Genomic DNA, 17,289 nt, shown 5'->3' with positions numbered 1-17,289 from the left:
AGGTAGGTGTGTGTGTGTGTGTGTGTGTGTGTGTGTGTGTGTGTGTGTAAGACTCTACTATGTAACATAATGACATCAGACCCAAGACCATCTTAGCAAGGCCTTACTTCATCTGCAGAGTCCTTTACCTTTGTGGTTGCTCTAGCTTGGGATCTTTACTTTAAATATGCATAAAAATAGAACATAGATTAACTAAAGCATTAAACAAATTCTGCCTCCCAAGAGCTTTACCAAGAGTCATGAATGCCATTCACTGAACCACCAATATCCTTTTGCTTAGCAAACTTTCCATCATGCAACCCACGAGGCAAACGTTAACTCACCAGGTCCTGCTTCAGCATTTCCCAAGCTGCAGGGTGCGGCATGGAAAGAATAGAGCACAAGGTGAACAGCTTTGAAATCAGCGGTAAAAATGAGAAAGAAGCCTGCTTTAGCAAGACCAATAATTGCGCAATAGTCTTTCATGATGCAATCTTTAAAAATAAAATCAAACTTGAGAAAGCTGGTGCCGCAGACCCACTGGCTCTGGGGGGGTGTGTGTTAGTGTTCTGTGGCTTGTGCTGGCTTGCAGCTGGGCTCTCTCCACGGAACAAATTAAGCTACTCTTCTGATAGCTAGAATCATTTACTCAGACCTCTCCCTTCTCTCTTTATTTCCCAAATTAAAAAAAAAAATGTCTGGCATTAATTTTCAACTTTTTTATCGATCCACATGCATAATAGAGCAACATAGCAATTCTTCAGTATACTAATGGGGGAAAATTAGCTTGACATCAAGCCTAATTGAGTAAAACCTCACTAATTTTTCTAAATAGGGATAAGTCTTGCTTGATTAGTGAAAACAATTTAGTGTAGGACATGTTTAGATAAGTGCATTCTCACTGATTCCAGAACTTCCACTAAGGAGAGAGGCTGCAGCAGCAGGCACAGGCATGGGCGGTCCTCAAGAAAAACCCACCACCATCTATGGGGAAATGTTATAGCCTGACAGTTACATAAGGGCATTTTTTTTAAGACGGGCATCTTTTTCAGCTCTTTAAAATTAAATTAAATTAAATTAAAACTTTAAAATTAAATTAAATTAAAACTTTAGAATCATGTAAAAAAAAAACTCAAAGACAGTTTTTTACAAATATTGCCAGGATATTCTACAGCCCAGCCCATAACCCAAAAGAACAAATCATAATTAACTGATCAGTCACCTGATTGGTAGAATCAAAATTAACAAGGACACCACCCCGTAAGCCACCCTCTGTTCATGGCCAGCTTTGTTCTTGTGGAATCAGAACTGATTGGAGCAAGGCTTCCCTCGGGAAGTTCCCCCTATAGAGCATGCGGAGCAGGGAACTGGGGTGCAAGACCAGCAGGAGATCCCACTGCTTATCCAGTAAGAAGGGGTCAGCCCTGAAATTGTGTACAAACAAGCAACGCTGAACTAACTCAGCAGCTGATATCTATGTATTTATGTGTCTTTATAGAAGATACTATATATTATGTTATATATTTGTATATTATATTATGTATACATAATACATATATTGTTTTCATATATAATATATATGAAATATAATAATCAAAGAAAAAGAGCCCATTAATTTGAGAGTGGGTGAAGGAGGGATATGGGAAGGGACATGGGATGGGTTAAAAAGAAAAGTGATGTAATTATATTTTAATTTAAAAATTTTTAAGGCACCCTGACTGCTCTTTGGACTGGAGAGGGAGGGGGAGGTAGAGCAAGGGGAGGGAAATGGGAGGAGGGGAGGAGACGGAAATTTTTAATAAATATATAAAAAAATTAAGGCAAAAGAAATCTTCAATTCTTACTGAAGTCTGACACTGGGCTTCATTTTAACCAGTTCTTAGCATAGACACGTATATGAAATTAACTGACATTGGTTTTTTAAAGGATATGGCATTCAAATTATATGATTTAAAATAGTACACAGAGGACTGGAGAGATGGCTCAGAGGTTAAGAACACTGGCTATTCTTCCAGAGGTCCTGAGTTCAATTCCCAGCAACCACATGATGGCTCATAGCCATCTGTAATGAGGTTCTGGTGCCCTCTTCTGGCATAGAGGAGTACATGCAGGAGGAGCATTGTATACATAATAAATAAATCTTTTAAAAAAAAAAGAAGAAAATAAATAAATAAATAAATAAATAAATAAGCAAATAAATAAAATAGTACACAGAGCCATTGTGTGGCTCATTCCTGCAAGCCCAGTATTTGGAATCACTTGGAGAGATCCAGCCTCAGGGGAAAAAAAATTACTGTTTTAATTTTGAAAATAGTAAATACTTGCTATGCGGCTGACCACATGAATGCAGAGTGGAACTCAAAAAAAAAAACCTAGTTTATAATTTGTCCATTTGAGGCACATTGACACTAGGAACCCCAGTTCCTTTCTTCTAAGCCAGGGTAGCCAGGTGGCCATCACCTCTGGAAAGTGGAGATTTTCCTTTGGGAAAGTTCCACCCAAGAGCCTCGTTCACAGGCAAAGCAAACAAGGCTGAAATTGAGCCCCACGCTGGAGACAGATATATGGTCAAGGAGAATTGTTGAGCCCCACTCTGGAGACAGATATATGGTCAATGCTTTTAGTGGCCCAGTTCTCTGTAACATTTGTAGCATTACATACCAAAGGGCAGAGAGTGTGTTCCTCCATCCCTCTGACAGCTTACCGGGACTTAGAAGATCACCAGAAACACATTGGATACTTGAAAAATGCTTACTGGGTGACTTTATGTGTTTAAATCTGTAAGGCTCTCATAGAGATCCAAGCATCTCAAAAACACTTTTTTATTTATGGAGTATGACTTTATATCAGCTACTGATGTCCTCCGTCTCCCAGACATCACCGACTTTGTGAACAAATCCCACGTCCTTGTACCTCAATTGTAAACATAACACACAGAGTACTCAACTTCTGTAAATGGCAGAGGAATTTCTTTTCTCTTTCTACAAAATAAGTAGGAGACTGTTGCAGACCGCCTGAGGAGTGAGCCAAATGGTCCCTCTAGTGGCCTGGCAGTGCTAATACACGCCACCAAGGACCTGGTATTCCTCGGGAATCAAGATCTAGTAACAGCAGTCATTCCCAAGCTGTGTGTCCTAGAGGAAGCAATGTTCCACAGACAGAGGTTAACAGAACCCCTCCGTCTTAGAGGATAGAACTAACCAACCTCAAGGCGGGATGCGTCCCACGATCTAGAGACAGCTAAGTGACTAGCGTCCCCATGTCACATAGGCTGCTGTGTTTCCCATTCTCTAGGTGCAACGAAATCTCAGAGTTTGTCTAAAGGCTGTAAATGGAACTCCCGTCTACCTTCTAACATCTGTGATAAATACATGTTTTGATGATAATGTGTTTTTAAATTGTCAAAAGCTATTGGTTTTATATGACGGAACACAGACAAAATACTAGAGACTAACTAAATTTAAACAGTCTGCATGCTGATAAGCCAGACTGTTTGAAAAAAATTAAAAAAAAATACCTCATTCCTTAGTTATGCATTTTAATTATTTTATAATATTTTTTCAGTCTTCTTGTATTTCATAGCGAATCAAGAATCATGCTATTAAAAATTAGATTACTATTAATTTGTGTTCTATCAATGTCATATCACGTTAAACTTTTCTTAACTCATAATTTCAAGTTTCTTACTATTTTCAATTTTGAAAAAAAAAAAGTCTAACTCTGTTAAAACATTAGCATCTGATGTTGCCAATTCAATTCCTGAACTTGAATTCAAACAAACCACAAGTTTTTTATGCTGTGTTCCAGCATTTCAATGGAGTCATCTAGAACATTCAATATTATAAATATTCAATATTATAAAGCCCTTTTTTATTCTGACCACTATAGCTGACCCCACAACACCTGCTGCTTCATGGAGTCACACCAGGCCTTTCAACTTTGTTTCTTAAACTCCACCTACATTTCTATATAATCTAAAGAACATAGAAAACGGCAATATGGTGTGGAATGCCTTCTGTACTCTGCGAATATGTATGCGTCCCATTGGTTAATAAAGAACCTGCTTGAGCCTATGGTAGGATAGAATATAGCTAGGCAGGAAATCCAAGCAGAGCTAGAGAGAGAAAGAAGGCGAGGTGGAGAGAGCTGCCAGGGAGCCGCCCATAGAGCAGGATGCCAGAACATCTAAGGTAATGTTGGCCACTTGGCAATATACAGACTATTAAAAATGGGTTAATTTAAAAGCGAGAGCTAGCCAGTAATAGCCTAAGCCATCAGCCAAGCAATTACATCACTATTAGCCTCTGAGTGATTGATTATTCTATAACCGGTTGTCGGGACCAGCAAGCAGGAAAGAAACCACTACAATGGGCTTAGGCAATACAGAGAAAAGCCTCCGGCTACAGCAGTACACTGGCTAGTGTATTTAAACCTTTGTTCTTCCATGACTATCCCACCAACAAAAGGTTCACAAAACAAACCCGACAAAATATCAGTGTCTGTGCCAGGCATGGGTGGTGCACACCTTTAATGCCAGTGCTTGGGAGGCAGAAGCAGGAAGATCTACAGGTTCAAGGCCAGCCTGGTCTACAGAGCAAGTTCCAGGACAGCCAGGACTACACAGAAAACCCCTGTCTCAAAAAACAAAACAACAACAGAAAAAAAGAAATGAAAGAAGAAAGAAAGGAAGAAAACAAAGAAGAAAGGAGAGGGGGGAGGAAGGGAAGCAGGGAGGGAGGGAGGGAGGGAGGGAGGGAGGGAGGGAGGGAGAACAAAACTATTTGTGCAGTTCACAGCAGGACCTGATACATAGGTATCATCCAAGGCCATATCTTCTGTTTCCTCTTCATCAAATGTGCAGTTCCTGGAAGTATGCTCTAGAATTCTAATCTCATTCCCACCTGTCCATGGATTCATTTTTCATGATGGTTAGAAAGCCCAGTCATTTCTATCCCAAAATTGGAGGAATCACGCCATGGGTGTACCATGCTAACACACAATTTTATATCATTGAAGTCCCAGTTCCCTTTTGTAGGACATGGTTGACTACTTTATACATTATCAGGACATTCTTTTCTTAGATACCTTCATGGGTGGCTTCTGTCATTACCTAATCCTCTGCTGATTTCTTGAAGGAATATTTCCTGACTGCTCTGCCCACAAAAGCCCCCACATGTCAACCTCCAGGTTTTATTTCCATCAAAGGATGTTTGTGTTCTCGTAGCTTCTTGCTTCCCTCTTTGTTAACTATTTCTACTACATGAACTAAAAGGCAGGAGAATGTGTTTGCCTCAAACCCTGGGCCTGGGCGCTGAACAAGGACTCAGTAAATATGCATTGGAAAAAATAGTGAAAACCTATCTACAAAAGTCCAGCACCAATTGTCTTTTTGGCGACGCCTTTGTCATGGTGCTTAGATTTCTGAAAACTTCCTAAGGCAGAGCTAATTCTAAAGCAAGAGTCTTAATATCTTAGCTAACCCAAGCTTTTGAGCAATTGCCAAAAAGAAATGTATGGGGGGGGGGGCAGAAAGATAGATCAGCAGGTAAGGGTGCTTGCCATCAGCCTGATGACCAGAGTTTTACTCTCAGAACCTGCTGTGGAACGATCTTTGTACACTGTAAATATGCATTACTCTCATTGGTTAATAAAGAGCTGACTGGCCTATGGCCGGGCAGGATGAGATTGGATGGGAGAGCCAGACTATAAGGATGGCAGGAAGAAGGAGGCCAAAGTCTTAGGAGTCACCAGCCAGACTCAGAGGAAGCAGGACATGTACAAAATGAGGTAACAAGCCATGAGCCACATGGCAGCAAGTAAAGGAATAGAAATGGGTTCATCTAAAATGTAAGAGCTAGTTAGTAACAAACCTAAGCTATTGCCTGAGCATTGACAATTAATAATAAATGTCTTTGTGGTTATTTGGGAATGGCTGGTGGGACAGAACTGACCAGCAGTCCCTATGAAAAACTCCACCTACAAGAATCTACACGGTGGAAGAAGAGAATCAACTCCCACATCTTGTTCTCTGTTAATGCGGTCACTATCCCTTTAAAGAATTGAAAAACTTTTTTGTCCATGCTTCATTTGACAGAACCTAAAGATCCCAATGCAAACCCTGTTCAAATCCGGATCAGGGTCACACTCTTCCTTGAAAGGGCAGTTCTGCCAGACCTGGTCTTGTTCATTTTAGGGGACACAGAAAAACCCTCCTCAGGATAAGAATTCAAATCAGGTTTTAAATTTCATAGCAGAGTGTCAGCTTGGCCAATTGATACCTGAAGGGACTTTTGTTCAGTTTATTGGTTTTTGTGGATGCTGAGGATTAAATTTAGCCTTGCCCAGAATAATCAGGTACTATAATGTTGAGATATATCCCCAGTCTTTTCCTTTTTCTTTCTTTGTTGTTGTTGTTGTTGTTGTTGTTGTTGTTGTTGTTGTTTTGAGATTGGATTTCACAAAGTTAGACAAAATGGCCTTGAACTCTCTGTAGTTCAGACTAGCTTTGCCTTGCAGTTTTCCTGTCTAAGCCTCTTAAGAGTTGAGATTATAGTCCTGTGTTTCCATGTCTGGCTTAAAAGAATCGTTAATCAGTGTTTAAGTTGGCAGCATAGTTGACTGATTCTTCTGGAATTTTCATCAACGTTCAGCCATGATTTCACAAGGATCCATTGTTTGCCAAGGCCTGCGTAAGGCAGCTAGGATTTAGATACACGGTGGAAGGCAGGTTTTGGGTATTGTTCTCTATGCCCCCTCTATTGTGCCCTGCATGACCATGTCCTCAGAAAATAATATTCTTGAGCTAATCTATCTCTCTCCTCTTAGTAAAATAAATACATATTGAAAGAAGAGTTGATGTTATCATCTTGCTTCCAACATTGTGGAGAAGAAGAGCCCCCAAAACATGTAAGAACACACCATCAAATAGCTCAGTGCAACACAAGATTCAAGTCTCAGAAGTTTAATGTCCTTGGCTTGATTGACATCTCTAAGTGAGTAGCCTTACCTTAACTGTGCTTAGCGCTAGAGGATCAGATAAGGTCAGCCCTCAACTGTTTCAACACTGACCAGGAACACTTAAAAAATGTTCACTGTAACTCCTTAACTATTACAAGAAATCATCTGTTTGAACATTAGCATGTTCTCTAAGAACATTGGTTAAAATCACCATTCATTACACTACCTGAGATAATTTCCAACTAGTTTAATAATAACACAAAGTTGCTTCAAACACACTTGAGAATTTACCTGCATCAGGTGGGAGAACAATATGACAAAGAAATGTGTTCTTTACAGAAGGAAACTCTTGAGTGTCTTCTCTAACAACCTCTTTCAAATATTTCTTTTCTGTCTTTTATGTTTCTCGGTTATTTTGCCTTCTTGTCTTCAATTGCTCGCTTTTCTATTGTGCTTGACTTTGTAGCTTGGAAATCTACGTTGACTGGCTGAGTCACACTGAAGATTTCCCCCTCCATCCGCCCGATGATAATTACAGCGCACACCAGCGGCCCTGTCCTCCCAGCACCCTTCTTAATCAACAGTCTGCTCCATCTGTATTCTATATTGGGCTGGTTAACATCTCAAAGTCCTAGAATCCTGATTAAAACAGTATTTGTCCTCTAGTTTGTAGAGGTAGTGAGATAAGTCTACTGTTAAAGTCACAGACCTGGAGCACTCAATAAAATGTGAACTGTAAGGATGATATAAATTTTTCTAGTTAGACATTTCTGTATTTTAGTGACAAGCATCATTGGTTGCACTGTAATAAGTAACTTCCTGTTGGCTTAGTACTAGTTTTCCTTCAAAGCCCATTGAGGAGCCTGGCCATTTAGACACCTAGTTTAGTCTAAAGTGGCTTTCTAACAGAAAGTGACCCAAGGGAGTGCTTACAAGGAACTGGGGGTTTAAGAATAAAAAGCTGGTTTCATCCTAAATGTTGAAATTATAAGATGTAAGTTGTAGGAGCTGTTGTGGTTACATATCCCACTTGTGGAAGGAGACCATCCAGGGTGAGAGGAACAAAATGATGCTGAGACATTTGCAGAGAGGAAGAAGGGTGGTACTGATGGTTCCAGGGTTCTTGCTGGCCCAGAACCTTGGCTTTCCCATACAAGACATTGTTTTTTTTCCAATAATTAATACTTTGGTCACAGACAATTTGAGTTTGAGTTTTATCACTTGAAATGAAAATAATCGTAATACATAGAGAGTAATGATGTGGGATTCCCCTCTGTATGCTATGAATACCATTGGTTAATAAAGAAACCGAGTTGGCCTGATAGGGTAGAACATAGCTAGGTGGGGGAAAACTAAACTGAATGCTGGGAGGAAGAAGGCTGGAGTTGCAGAGAAGTCACATAGTTCCCCCAGAGACTGACACTGGACAGAACTTTACCATGTAAGCCACAGCCACGTGGTGATACACAGACTAATGGAGATGTGTTAAATTAATATGTAAGAGCTAGCCAGTAAGAAGCTAGAGCTAATAGGCCAAGCAGTGATTTAATTAAGACAATTTCTGTGTGGTTATTTCGGGTCTGAGTTGCAGAGCAACCAGAATAACCAAGTATCCTCCTTCAACAGAGTAACCTCTACTTTCAGTAGCTGTTATAAAAAATAAGTGAGATAAAAAAAATCAATAATTGCCTCGCATATAACCTTGTATATAATACTTGTTTTAAAAATGGTATCCATTAATATTCTTCAGACAGTGCAAATATAAATTCTAAGTCAATTAATTAATGAACACAACTTTTCAAATCTTCCAATCTTCTTGAAGTTTCAAAAATCACAGAGGATCCTTTAGTTTGGGATCTTGAAAGAATTAAAGTGTCAGAAATGTCCTGAATTAATTTTACTAAATATGTTTTGTGAGTCTAACTGAAAGGTTCATGTATGTTAAACAACCTTTGAGAACAATTGACCCCAAGACCAAGAGTCCATGTTCCTTCAATGCATGTATTTAAGCATCCAGAAGAAGAGCAGAAAGAGTACAGGCTTATCTCATGGAGGTAGGTGCGTCTAACACATACGAATGTGTGAAACACCGACATGACAATAACCCCTGCCTTTACCGTGAAAAGCACACAGAAGAGTAAGAGAAACACGCAATCGGCAGAGCGTACCTGGAGAGACAACACACTGACGGTGTCAAAGTGGATGTGTCCATTAGGCTCTGTGACAGCAGGGTTGGCATAGCATGTCACACCATTGATTGCAGGTAACGGTAACGTTTTGGGCTGATGGGCTTTTTCTTTAGAACCGAAGTCATCATTCCCGAAGTGGGTGTGATCATTCTACATGTGAATAAAACAAGAAGGTTATAAGAAGAAAGAAAGTGATCATGCAGATATAAAGATAGTCTACTGTTTTTCATTTTATAAAAGAAAAACTTTATATATCTATAATGCAATCTCTTTAAAGTGCTAACATATCTCCTTTAAACAGATTCTTATGTACTAGATTACGTGGTTATTTTCAGCTTTCTCTGTGTTAGGAGATATATATGTTCTGATTTGAGGAATATAAAGGGAATACAAATTATCCATATCTATTATTTTTGCATTGAATCAGGGTAGTTCCAAATACACATGTCAATATATTGATTTTTTTTATTCTCTTCATATTTTGCTAGCATAAGAGTCAGACTGTTCGTATAGCTCACAATTCTTGCCTTTGTTGGGGATCCTGGGAAAGCAAGACATCAAATGTCTTTGGTCAAGTCCATTTACCTGTCCGTATGTTTTCAGTAGCATCTTAAGTGTTCTTTCAACAAAGAAAAGCATGTAAAATCCACCAAACACAGCAACCGCCTTCTCCACATAATTGTCAATTTTGGGATTAAATCCAAATGCCTAGGGAAGAGGACAATTCAGAAAAAAACCAAGTAGTTTAATTGATTTCTGGAAAACAAGGCCATAACTTCTTACTATGCAATTTTCCCCAAAGTTGTAAGTGCACCTTCACACAAATACTATGAAACATGAGTAACCAGATCACATGTGATGTATTAAAACCTTTTGACTAGAAGTCACCCTGTGAACTAAAACCACCAGATCTTACAGGCTCCTCTCTGGAACATCCACAGGAACATTTGCCTTGAGTGATTTCTGAAGCAGACAAGATGCTAAATATACATACACAGAACACTGCATTATGCTAAATGTATCATACAATACATTTGTAAAGAAAAGTGTGCTCTGATGAATATCTTGCATATCACCATAGAACCTTCATCCGGCAATGGATGGAGATAGAGACAGAGACCCACATTGGAGCACTGGACTGAGCTCCCAAGGTCCCAATGAGGAGCAGAAGGAGGGAGAAGATGAGCAAGGAAGTCAGGCCCACGAGAGGTGCACCCACCCACTGAGACAGTGGGCTGATCTATTGGGAGCTCACCAAGGCCAGCTGGATTGTGACTGAAAAAGCATGGGATAAAACCGGACTCTCTGAACATGGCGAACAATGAGGGCTGATGAGAAGCCAAGGACAATGGCACAGGGTTTTGATCCTACTGCACGTACTGGCTTTGTGGGAGCCTAGTCTGTTTGGATGTTCACCTTCCTAGACCTGGATGGAGGGGGGAGGACCTTGGGCTTCCCACAGCGCAGGGAACCCTGACTGCTCTTAGGAATGGAGAGGGAGGGGTAGGGAGGGAAATGGGAGGAGGTAAAAATTTTTAATAAATAAAAAAAGAAAGAAAGAAAGAAAAGTGTGCTTTGTAATTCTCATAACTAGCTAACTGAATGGCTGCCCTCAAGTCACTAATCTCTTCAGATTTTCAGCTTTCTTCACATTTGACAGGCTTTGGTAAGTACTTCTCTGAGGCTCTTTCTAGGTTGTTATCAATAAAATCTATAGCTCTAAGAATATATGCCTCATTTTTTTATTATGTATACAATATTCTGTCTGTGTGCATGTCTGCAGGCCAGAAGAGGGCACCAGACCTCTTTACAGATGGCTGTGAGCCACCATGTGGTTGCTGGGAATTGAACTCAGGACTTTTGGAAGAGCAGGCAATGCTCTTAACCACTGAGCCATCTCTCCAGCCCCTATGCCTCATTTTTATATACAGATGAAAAGCTAGAAGACTTTTGTTATTTTGGAACCTTTCAGGAGGGGCGTGGCCTGAACACTACCTTCACTTTGTTTGGTACTAATCTCTCCCTCTTCACGTACGCAGAATATGTGGGGCCATATGGCTCCCATATAAATGGATTTATCTCATTGGCGTCTGGCTTTTTTTCTTCAATGGTCTCTTTCTTTCCCTCTTTTATTTTCCTTCCATTATTTCTTTTTCTTATATGCCATAACAGAAATATTAAATAAAACACGCACATCTTATATTGATTAAGTGAATAATGTACTATAGTCATATCAAATAATACACTTTAATCAAAGAAAAACATTAAGTTGCTCTTTTTCTGTTTTTTTGTTTTGTTTGTTGTTGTAGTAGTTGTTGTTTTGAGGCAGGGTTTCTCTTTGTAGCCCTGGCTGTCCTGGAACTCACTCTATGGACCAGGCTGACCTCAAACTCGGAGATCCACCTGCCTCTGCCTCCCAAGTGAAGTTGCTCTTTATTTACTGGCCCATAACTGATTTTATCCTCTTGATCAATTGGGAAAAAAAAGAGCGAGTGGCCTCTGTCAACCACACACAGTTAATATCTCATCTTGCAGGCCTGTGGTAAGTAAGTATAGGAGGGAATATGTAGTCTACCTTCAATAATTTGGACATTTGATAATCTATAGAAAACAATAAACAATCAAATTGCAGAAAAATTAAATTTGCCAAATGAAAGGCAGGATGAAGTGTGGAGTCCTCCAAGGTGCCCTAGCACTGTCTGAGCCTGTCCTGATGCCTTCCTAGGACAGTCACTTTGTCTCTGACTCCAACATTCATTGGCACTCAAAGCAACCTTTGCCACTCACTGTGGCTCTGCCTTCTCTATCCACAGCCTTATAGATCCATCATAAAATGCTGCGAGGATTATGATGGCTAAAATGCACAACATACTAAAAGGTTCAAAATAAGCAATTATTCACAGAAACACATAGCCCAACCCCTTACCTCTGGAATAAGCTGGAAAATGGCATTTGAGAAAAGGGTCCCAATAGCCAACCCCACGAAATAAGTTAGAATCTTGGGGAAGTATGACTTCTTTATCAACGGGGTTAAAATCAATCCCAGGAGAGATGCCAAATTAATAATTGTCACCGACAGGATTCCGTAGATCCAGACTACAGGTACAAGGGAAAAGAGTAAACATGAGTTATGGCCAAGGAGCCAACTGCATTGCTACACAATGACCTGCAACATTTCTTTAAAGGCTTCAAAAATACCTTCTTCAAAACTAAAATTCTCATTGAAAGTCATACAGAAAATTGAGAGCATACATACAGCAGACTGAAAATTAATAGAAATGTTGGTAGGAGCTAGGGCTATAGGTCAGTTGGTACAACCCTTGCTTATCATCCACAAGGTCCTAAGTCAAGCATTTCATAAACTAAGCCTAGTGGTACATGCCTGTGATCTCAGCACTTGGCAGGTGGAATTAGGAAGAGCACCACTTTAAGGGCATCTTTATCTACATTGCAAGCTCAAGGTTAGCCGGGGCTATGGATGGGAAAGGAGATAGCAAACTGTGCTTGTGGCTTAAGTTGCCCTATGCTGCGGTGTGCAAATTCACTTTGCCAGGCCCAGATGAAGACGTGAGAGATGCTGACAACAGAGAGAGGTGGTTCGTCTTACACTCAGCTACCAAATAGGTACCCTATAATGCTACTTGGGAAACCATGAGGCAAGGCTATCCTGAGTCTAACAGTTAACTGTGTGTGCTGCCCATCACCTTGATTGGAGAAGTTAGTTTAAGAACTGGGCATGGAAGTGAAGCATGCACAGGCTAGCCCACAGGGTGGTCTGAGATGTACCACAGCCACTGGAGCCAAGTCACACATGGCACAGAGAACTGTGTGGAAGAAGAAACTGCCTCTGCGTTGTCAATTTTTAATCAGTCATAAGAAAATGCTTTTAAATTTTGTCTTTTCTTGCTGGCTCTATCAGCAGTATACAAGTAATACCCAGGGCACAGCAAGCGTCTGCCACATGTCAGGAATGGGGTTAAGCCATCAGTCTTGTAGGCCATTGAATCCACAAACCTGGCAAGGTAGAGACTACTACTTCCTCCACACAGCTGAGGAGGAACACGTGGAGTTCCTCTAAGCCCAAGGGACACAATAGAACTCTGAATTTAGGGACTAGAGAGGAGGCTCATAGGTTAAAAGCAGTTGCTGTTCTTGTAGAGGACCAGGGTTCAATTGCCAGCACCCATGCTGGGGAATCCAGTGCCCTCTTCTGGCCTCTGTGGGTTTTTCATGCATGTGGCTCACATTCAGACAGGCACACACACAAAAACACACAGACATCAATTTTTTAAAAAAAATACTTTTTACATATAAATATGAGAAAAAGATAAAGTGGAGCTGGAGAGCTCAATCAGCAATTAAGAGCACTTTCTGCTCTTGTGAAGGACCCTCGGTTGGTTCCCAGTAGCCACATATGGATAGGCTCACAGCTATCTGTAACTCAATTTCAGGGCATCCAACGTCCTATTCTGACTTCCAAGAATACCAGATATTACATGGTTCACATACATATATACATACATACATATGACATACAGGCATAGTTTTAACAAGAGTAAAATAAACAGCATTGTTCCTGGGAGATATATATATATATATATTATATAAATAATATGCTATATAAATATATATATCAAGCCTTCAATGTATGTTGTTTATTATTATTTCAAAAAAATTGAATAAGCGAACTTCTCCTTTGGTTAGTTGACTGTTGCGCAGTGAAAAGAATAGGGTTAGAGTTAAAAGACTTGGACTCTCCTGCACCTGTGGGAGCTGTCCTGGGGCAAGAAATAATTGGCTTCCCCCCGCCCCCACTTTTTTTTAATCTGAACTGTCCAGTCCCCTGAGATAGCCCAATCCCATCAGTTCTGAGGGTCAAAGCAAACTTACTCTACCCATAAACATAAAAATTTTGGTTCTGCCAGACAAATTCAGATTCCAGATACTCTCCCCCACTGGGTGCATCTGTCTCTTTGTGTGGGTCTATGGGGTGGGGAGGGGTATCGTGTACATGTGTGTGGTGTGTGTAGTATGCATGTCTGTGGTGTTTGTGTCTGTGGTGTGTGTGTGCTGTTTGTGTGTAGTGTGTACGTGGTGTGTATGGGGTATGTGTGTGGTGTGTACATGTTGGTGTGAGTGGTGTATATGTTGGTGTGTATGTGGTGTTTATGTGTGTGTGTTAGTGTGTGTATGTGATATGTTGGGGGGTTGAGGGTGTGATGTGTATGTAGTATGTGTGGTATGTATGTGGTGTGTGTGTGGTATGTGTGGTGTGTGTGTGTGTGTGCGACGTTTCCAACAAAAATGGCCAAGTGCTGAGATCTTTCCTTTTCTGTTTTTTTATTCTTTAAATCAGCAGAGAAAAAGAATCTGTTCCTGCAGTCCTAGAGAAACTCATGTGCACCGTCCACCTCACCTTTCTGAGTTCACAGCTCCATCGTTGGCGTGTGATGATGGATGCTTGAAGTAAGAATCTATGATTCTTATATCTTATTTAGATTAAATAGCACTCTATGAACTCATCCAAAAATAAGGCAGTTTTGGACCTTTAAATTACTACTAAGATATGATTAATTTCTCTCCTAAAGAAGCTAATTTATCATCCATTAACTGTATATATCAGTGTGGTTTATAAGGCAAATGAAAGGCAACTTCAAAAAACTGGCGAAATGTAAGATCTCTGAAAAATGAGACTATTTTATCTTCACACCAAAATGTCAATATAAATCTGTTCAGACCATCTTTGTATGATGGCCCCCTTTGAATTAGATTCATTTTGATTTTTTTTTAAGTCCCTTAAGTCCCTTGAAAGACCTTGAATTCGACTTGCAAGCAGTGAAAAGTTACATTCAAACTTGTATACATTTGGTTGTTTTCAATTTCCTGTGAGAAAGATAAGGGCTGGGGAGTACAGTAAACCTGGACATCTGTGCTATGGGCACTTGTGTGAGCAGCTGGGGACAGATCTGCAGAGAAGGACACTTGCTGCACAGCCATGAAGATTTTAGTTCAATTCTCTGTCACCCACATCAAAAGCTCATGGCTCCACACATACGCACAATACCAGTGTTTCCAGAAACAGAGACAGGGAGAACTGCCAGGACTTGATGGCCATCCAGGTTCAGTGAGAGCTCCTGCCTCTAGAGACCAAGGTGGAGAGCCACAGAGTGGACAACGGACATCCTCCTCTGACCCCAAAGGCACACATGAAGGCACTCCAACCCATACATGTATATAGACTCCACACATACACCCAGACACACACACAGAGATCAGACAATCCTCTCAAGCTGTACCAAGTACTGTTCCAGTCACTGTCATCCATTGGTTCATTTTGGTGCTACCCACAATTCTATGACAAAGGAGCGATGATTACACCCAGCTTACACATAAAGGGACGCAGGCAGAAAGACACTGAATAATTGTTCAAGACCACTCAACCACACTCAAATAAAGCTGTTAAGGTGCCGCCCCAAATGACAATGCATTGTCAAACAAAACAGGTGAGCTGAGGCAAGCACTCCACTCCCTTTACTGGGTTCTCTGTCCAAACATTTGGAGCCTTTCTGATCTTGTAACTGGAAACTGTTTACTTTCTGCTTTATGACTTGGTGGTGTTGACCCAAAACTCTCTCTCTCACTTCCTGCTCTCTCCTTCCCTGTTCTCACCTCCTGGCCCCACCTGACATAGAGTAACCTGAACAGCTGAATCTCTCTCTCTCTCTGTCTCTCTGTCTCTCTCTCTCTGTCTCTCTCTCTGTCTCTCTCTGTCTCTCTCTCTCTGTGTCTCTCTCTCTCTCTGTGTCTCTCTCTCTCTCTCTCTCTCTCTCTCTCTCTCTCTCTCTCTCTCTGTCTCCCCTTCCATCATTTGCTCTCACTCTTTGCTTTTCTGGCACACTCTTCCTCTGTACCCCAGACTGGCCTTGAGCTCATGGTGATCCTCCTGCCTCAGGCCCTGAGGTTCTAGGATTGTGAGCCTGAGAAACCACACCCAGATTTAGAAATGCTTTGGAATCTCAGTAACTTTCCTTTACTGGTGACTCTTCTTGAAACTGTGGGCAATACTGAAGTCAATATTATCCAAGGTACTTTATGAGTGTTGTTATTTAGTCCTTACAGCAACACTGTGAGAAAGGAGCTAGACTCATTGAGGAAACTGAGGTAAAAAGAGGTCAAAACAGGCTCCCAACAAGGCCAGAAAATGGACTTTGAAGTCTGTGCCTTTATTCACATGCATTCCCAGTAAGTGCTAGTATATTAAAAGATCTGTTGCATTTGTTTTCAAGTGTAAAGTATAAAGCATCAAAATGTGAAAGGCTTCTAGAAATGTAAACAGGCTCTAGCAAACCTTTGTCATTCTGGCATCTCCTTCCATCTACAAATGCTAAAAGGTTAGCAACTCCACGCTTTAGGAGTTCATCTAGGAACACATTAGTTTCCCTCTACCGTCTATCACAACTGCAGACAAACTGACAAGTTTCAAAATAACACAATAGGCAAAAGGTGACAGAAAACTGACTCATCAATTAAGCCAAATAATATGCAACCTGGTATCACAGTATATGGCTTAAAATCAAGAAGTGGTTGCATACAGACACATATAATTATCTTTATGATGTGGCTGTAGACCTAAAACTCTCTAGAGCAGTGGTTCTCAACCTGTGGGCCTCAGTCCTATATCTGCATATGATATTTATATTATTATTATTATTATTATATCATTCATAACAGAGGCAAAACTGCAGTTAGGAAGTGGCAATGAAATAATTTTATGGTTGGAGGTCACCACAACATGAAGAACTCTGTTTAAGGGTCTCAGCATTAGGAAGGTTGAGAACTCCTGCCCTAGGGGGACAGAGAAGACTGTAGGTATGGAGAAAGTGGGAAGGGGAAAGGAGAGCGGTTTGGGGGGGTAAATGTGATCAACGTACAACATCTATTTGTATGAAAAAGTCCATATGTAACAGAGCACAAAGTTTGTTGAGTATATACAATAAAAACGCAATAAGTAAAAGAAGGAGGGGGAGGAGGAATAAGGAAGGAGGAGGAAGAGAAAGAGGAGGAGAAAGAGGAGAAGGAGGAAGAGGAGAAAAGAAGAAGAAGAAGAAGAAGAAGAAGAAGAAGAAGAAGAAGAGGAGGAGGAGGAGGAGGAGGAGGAGGAGGA

The 17,289-nt window shown here is 40.7% G+C and overlaps 1 protein-coding gene across 2 annotated transcripts in view; it reads right to left on the bottom strand.

Annotated features, from left to right (window-relative positions):
- The window catches only part of Slc39a8 (solute carrier family 39 member 8), a 59,341-nt gene that overhangs the window by 15,318 nt on the left and 26,734 nt on the right, over positions 1-17,289 (bottom strand). For both annotated transcript variants that reach the window (XM_005357325.2, XM_013349948.2), the window contains exons 4-6: positions 12,052-12,221; positions 9,711-9,833; positions 9,105-9,275 (exon numbers count right to left, since the gene is read on the bottom strand). In XM_005357325.2, coding sequence (XP_005357382.1) covers positions 9,105-9,275; positions 9,711-9,833; positions 12,052-12,221 — 464 coding nt within the window. The remainder of the gene's footprint in view (positions 1-9,104; positions 9,276-9,710; positions 9,834-12,051; positions 12,222-17,289) is intronic.

Source organism: Microtus ochrogaster, chromosome 21 (assembly GCF_000317375.1).
Source record: "Microtus ochrogaster isolate Prairie Vole_2 chromosome 21, MicOch1.0, whole genome shotgun sequence".
In the NCBI taxonomy this organism is placed as follows: Eukaryota; Metazoa; Chordata; class Mammalia; order Rodentia; family Cricetidae; genus Microtus; species Microtus ochrogaster.
This window is presented reverse-complemented; position numbering and strand designations above follow the sequence as displayed.